Genomic DNA, 6,306 nt, shown 5'->3' with positions numbered 1-6,306 from the left:
TTGAGTCTTGATGTTTGTGTTTCGATGTTTGATAATACATGAAGATTGCAAATGCAATTGTCCGATTGGAGAGATTGTTGATACAATTCCCCTCTGGTCAAGGACTGACTAGTTAGATGTGAAAAAGAGTCAAGTACGTCAAAGGGTTGACCGGATACTTGACTGGGAAAGTCTTACTGGAGGTTAGGCAGGTGAAAGTCCCGGTGAGTGAAGTCAGACAGTGGAAAATCCTTGTGAGTGAAGCCAGATGAAAGACCTAGTGGGTAAAGCTAAGCAGTTGAGAAATCCTGGTGAGTAAAGTCAGGTGAAAGATCTATTGAGTGAAGCTACGCAAGTGAAAGTCCCGGTGAGTGAAGCTGGACAGTGGAAAAATCCTGGTGAGTGAAGCTGGGTGAAAACCCTAGTGAGTGAAGCTAGGTGAAAGTCCTGGTGAGTGAAGCCAGGCAGATGGAAAGACTTGGTGAGTGAAGTCAGGCATGTGGAAATCCAACTGGATCAAGGTTGACCGGGCACCTGGTGTTGGTAAGCCCAAGTAGGTCAAAGGATTGACCAAATACTTGGCACGAGGAAATCTAGATGGGTCAAGGGTGACCGGACATCTGGTGGAAGTCCAAGTGGGTCATGAAGGACCGGACACTTGGCACAAGACGGTAAGTCCAAGTGGGTCAAAGGATTGACCGGACACTTGGTGAAGAAGTCCCAGCAGGTCAAGGTTGACCAGATGCTAGGAAGAAGGAGTCCCAATAGGTCACGGTTGACCGGATGTTGGGTTTGGGAACCTTGGACTTGAGTTTATGCAAGTCAAGGTTGGGGCAATCGATCGGCCGATCGATTGGGAGAATGCTACAACAAGCAGCGGCCCAATCGATCGGTCGATCGATTGGAGCTGGTTTTCTCGCATGATCGCGAGGAAGCTTGAATCGATCAGTTGATCGATTTAGGTCTTATTCTAGAGAGCACAGAGGCACTCTGAATCATGATCAATTCAAGCCTCCCTAATCGATTGGTCAATCGATTGAGTTGTGACCATTGCGAAGGAAGCGCCAAGTTTAAAGTCGTCTTCCTCACAGCGACTCTGCATCTCTTCCTCTCCACTTCTTGCGATCATTTCTCACAGGTTCACGCCAGTTCTTGAAACTTCTTAGAGCAAAGTGTTGCTATACTTCCAAGATCAAGAGGCGTTCCACACAACAAGAATAAGCAAATCTAGGGTTTCATGTTGTAAATTCTGTAAGAGATTGTTTGTATTTTGCTTGTATTTTCTTCTTGTTGTATTGAGAGTTTGTATAAGGCTTCTTCGCCTTCGATAGTTACCGTAAAGGAGTGTTTTCATAGTGAACCAGTGAGTGAGGGTTGAATCATTGGATTAGTCACCTCTTCTTGAGGTGGATACCAAGTAAATCCTTCGTGTTAGTGTTGTAAGAGTGTTTCGTGTTTAATTCCACTGTATATCATCATCACGAAGCAAGACAACGAACGCGACGAGCTATTCACCCTAACAATTCCTTTGTTAATTTTATAATTTGACCCTTGTAGTATTTAAGATACCGATTTAAGCCTCTATAATTTTTCTGTGTATTTTGATTGAAACATGTAGAGTTTCTTGTTTTTTCAATTTGGTCCTTTAATTTTTCATTTTCATCTTATAATTTGTTATACATTTCTAAAGTGCATGTTTTTACTAAAATTGATTTCAATTCTACAATTTCCTTTTTCAAAATATCATTTTTAAATTTAAGTTTATACAAGCATTTACTCATAGATTTAATACCTTAATACAACTGGTCAAAAATAGTAAACATATCTTACTTACCAGATCCGCTCTGAAGTCTGTTTGTTCCTCTTCGTTGTAGCTTTCTTCTGAGGAGGTTCCCCCTTCGTCTATGCTCTTCTCCTGATGACTTGCCATCAATACAAGTTCAGCATACTCTAGATCTGATTCTGATGATGACTCGCCCCACGTCACCTTCAAGTTTTTGTGCTTTGTGGATAATGGCTTCTCTAACTCTTTATCTTTCCATATTAATGGTGGATAATGTCTTCCCCAACTCTTTGTCTTCCTCGTATATTAATGGTATATAATATCTTCCCCAACTCTTTATCTTCCCTGTGTATTAATAGTTGGTCGGTGCGAACGTCAATCATTCGATTGATTAATTCACCAGGGTGAACCCAGTCAATTAGCATGAGTGATGATCATCTCTTGACTGGAAGATTAGATCTATCAACTTCGTCAAAATTTTATTCTTGTCCATTTTTATAAATCTATCATATAGTGATTAACTTCGCTACGCTCGGAGAACTACCTCTACATCTTATTGATTCATGTTTTACGAGTGATATGTCACCATGAGATCTGGGGTTCGAATCTCGACAAAGTCGAGGTAAATACTTCCCTTATGTGTTAGTCACTGTTCCAAAGGTTAGTAGCCGCCCGTGATTTACCTCCTCCGTATTGACATTGGGACGGGTTGACGAGAGCGCTGGGGGCGAGCGTATTCGCCTTTTACCATCATATTTTACGAGTGATATCGACAAAAATGAGATCACTTATATAGTTTGTGTTTTTATTTGGGCACTGATGTGATATTTAAATTGAAATCTTCTTTGCATTCTACACTTACACTTTCTACAACAGTTCTCATTGTACGAAAGAAGCTATTGGCCCCTAGGTAATTAAAATCAGTTCACCATCTCTCACTGGTGAAGGCTATAATCTGAACTATGCACTTATCGTGTTTATGTTGATTTCTTATTGTGTTGCTGTCTTCTCTGCTCATCCTTACACCCCACATATGATTTTGATGATGGATGAAAAAAAACTCGTTCATTCTATCATTTTCTTAGAATCTGAAGCACTTTCTTCTTTTACCCACAAAAAAAAGTCGGGCTTTGATAGGGAAGAACAGTACAAGTATTTGAAACTGAGCAGGTATGGCCCGACTCAGAACTCTCCGTTGCATGTTGGTAGCGAGAACGAAAACAGAGTAAAACAACTTCATCTTTTACTAGGCTATGGAAAGAACATCTCACTCTAAATGTTTCTCATGATTTATTAATTATATATCAATGTAGACTCAATTAAAACGAATAAAGTTAAAAAAGATGATATTTACTGCGTTAACTGAAGATGTTAATGTCTAAATTGCAATTGAAATAGATTCATTTGACCTACTTAGTCATTCTAATTAAGTTTTAAATGGATTTAATTAGCCAGTTACATTTGTATTTCTATATATCAGTGACAACTCTAATTTGTAGGCTGAATTTATCGTGAAGTCCCTATCCTTTCTCCCTGGTTCACAAAGTTCACTCAATTTATTATACTTTGGTTGCGAAATTTAATCAACAAACAAATTAAAATGACCGAAATATATAAGAGAGAAATACAGCGTCGACGTAATTTCACCTTCTCTTGTTCTTGCTGCCCAACAAGAGGCTGATATAGAAAAGGATTCTAAAGACGAAGCCCCAGGCGAACGTCACCACCAGACACTCCCACTTGTTGAGTTGATTAACCTTCTGCTGCTTCAGCACGTCCGGCCCTCTCACGATGCAGCTCTCACTGCTCAAGTTCATCTGCAGCGTGTTGCCGATCGCTCCCAGTACCCGCAGCTGCGCCTCCATCGGCAAGCTGCCGATAGACGTGCCTTCGAATATCTGCACGCCCTTCGAGAAGCACTTGTCCGAGTTGCCGCCGAATTCGTTGAGCAACGCCGCTTCGTAAGCGTACTTCATCACGGAGAGGTAGTGGAACCACACCCAGTAATCCGGTATCCGATCCCTGGTGATGAAGAAGCCGCTAAAGAGCAAGAAGTAGGATAGAATCGCTGCCGCCATGGAGTATCCGAGCACCACGCTCGACACGATGCCGGAGAGGAAAGTCACGAATCCGCTGCCGGCCCAGAAGGAGGCCAGCACGATGAGGAAGAAGAAGAGGAGCCCTTCGGCGCCGCCCGCGAGGCCGACCGTGAAGAATGTCAAGGAAGCGAAGGCGGCCGAGAGCACGATCTGCGACGGGAAGCTGACGATGGCGTTGCAGAGGACGTAGGAGTAGCGGCGGTAGGTGTTGTAGGCGGTCTCGCGCATGAAGATGTAGCGCTCCTGAATGAAGACCGGCAGGGCGTCGGCGCAGGTGAAGACGACGGTGGTTATGCCGATGGCGAAGAAGCCAAGCCTCTCCGTCACGTCCCTAGGCGTGTTACCCAGCCGCCAGAAGATAGTGCCGAGGACGAAGGCGGAGACGATCACGGTGGCTAGGCGGAACGCGAAGATCTCCGGCATCCGCTTCATGTTGGTGAAGGCTCTCTTAGACAGGACCAACACCTCCTTCCAAGGCGGGTTCGCGAACTTGTGCAGCGACGAAATCAGGGGAGTGATGTCTCCGTCGTCGACGGTGATCCTTGTGCTGCCGAAGAGCCTGCCGCGCTCGATGCTACTGTTCATGGCTTCTCTCAGAGACATTAATGGGTCTTCATCGGCAGTGGTCGGCACACGGGTTTGCCAGCGCCTGTTGAACTCGACGAGGGCGGCGGCGCCGTCGGCTTCATTGCCCTGGAGCTCTCGAACGAGATCCAGGGCGAATTCGGTCGGGTTTTGTCCCTCAGGGATCGGACGGCCGAACTGCTGGAAGAAGGCGGAGAGATCTTGCGGCGGCCCGCTGTAGACCGTCTGGCCGCGGCAGAGCAAGAGGAGGCGGTCGAGGAGGGTGAGAATCCTATAGCTCGGCTGATGCACCGACATGACCACTATGCTCCCGCTGCGCGCAATCTTCTGGAGCACTTTGACCACCATGAAGGCGCTCGTGGAGTCGAGCCCTGACGTGGGTTCGTCCAGGAAGAGGATGACGGGATCGTGGATGATGTCGGTGCCTATCGACACCCGCCGGCGCTCACCGCCCGACACTCCGCGGTGGCCTTCGTCGCCGACGATCGTCTTGGCTGCCGACCTTAACCCGAGTTGGTCGATGAGCGCTTGCACACGCTCCCTCTTCTTCGTCGCGGTGACCGACCGAGGCAGCCGGAGCTCGGCGGCGAACAACAACGTCTCCTCCACGGTGAGCATAGGGAACAGGAGGTCGTCCTGCATCACGTACGCGGAGATCACCCTAAGCAACTGGCCGTCGGAGGCCTCCCCGTTGAGCGTGATGCTGCCTCCGAGGCTGGTCCGCTCGATGCGGTTCGCGAGGGCGTCGATGAAGGTGGACTTACCGGAGCCGCTGGCTCCGAGCACGGCGAAGACCTCCCCCGTCCTCACCTCGCCGGTGATAGAGTCCAAAAGCATTCTCTTCTCGGGAAGAGGTTGCTCTGGGTCCGCCGCCGCGATTCGATGGCACGAAACCCGGCCGGACTGGGGGACGGCGTAGGAGAGATCACGGAAGGCGAGGACGAATTGGAACGGCGGGTTGCCCGACACAAACAGGGAAAGATTGACCTCAACGCGGAACGAAGGACTAAAGTCGTCGCAGGCGACTACATGGCGATTGCCGTTGCGATCGCGGGAGCCAGCTGCCATCGTCGACAACCGGCGATCGACGCCGACGTAGCGACTCGGATTCTCAGCACTAGATTATGCGCGCAGTATAATAAACATAGAATCGAAGCTAGCTACGGCATTCATTTCTTCGGCCAGCTAATTAATTTGATTCCATATATGTAGCCGATGCCCTTCAGCTTTAATTTTCTCGGGGATCACCTAAAACCATCCTACCTGCCTAATCAAATTTTCGTTTCTTTCTGAAACAGTTCACTCGCTCATCTCTGGATAGAAGTTTGAATTGGACGTGATTACGATGGACATTGAAGAAATCTCCTCTCGAGCTGGTGTACAAGTGAACAAGTCGTACCCTGTTAAATTGTGGCCATTGCTTGGATCCATTCATCTTTGGAAATTAGACAATCGAGATTGAGATAGCATTGACTCTTGTGCTCGTCGATCAATCAATTTTCCATCTACCCAACTACTGCCTTAATTGCGAGAGCAAAACAGCGCGACCACTTTATCAGAAAGGGCAGGAAGCCTCCATCGCAGGTAAAGTAGCGGCGGACCCAGACAACAAATACTCAACGCGGGGCTCATCGAGCATTTACTGCCCACGCTGGACGATCATGTGCAGAGGAATTGATATCTATCCGCTTATCTTGCGAAATTGATACCTATCCGCCTCGTCTCGTCTTAGCTTCTTGTTTAATTTATTTATTAGTAAATTTAAAATATAATTTATATATATTTAGTGATAGATTTTTAAAATATTCATTTCTATTAAATTCTAATTATAATCTATTTATTTATTCATTAAGTATTTTA

General features: G+C 46.5%; 1 protein-coding gene across 1 annotated transcript; it reads right to left on the bottom strand.

Moving 5' to 3' along the window:
• Positions 1 to 3,270: 3,270 nt before the first annotated feature.
• On the bottom strand, positions 3,271 to 6,027 carry LOC122030193 (ABC transporter G family member 1-like). The gene has a single exon (XM_042589364.1). The coding sequence runs from the start codon at positions 5,512 to 5,514 to the stop codon at positions 3,406 to 3,408; it is 2,109 nt and encodes a 702-aa protein (XP_042445298.1). The 5' UTR covers positions 5,515 to 6,027; the 3' UTR covers positions 3,271 to 3,405.
• Between the last annotated feature and the right edge of the window lie 279 nt (positions 6,028 to 6,306).

Source organism: Zingiber officinale, chromosome 10B (assembly GCF_018446385.1).
Source record: "Zingiber officinale cultivar Zhangliang chromosome 10B, Zo_v1.1, whole genome shotgun sequence".
NCBI classification, from domain to species: Eukaryota; Viridiplantae; Streptophyta; class Magnoliopsida; order Zingiberales; family Zingiberaceae; genus Zingiber; species Zingiber officinale.
This window is presented reverse-complemented; position numbering and strand designations above follow the sequence as displayed.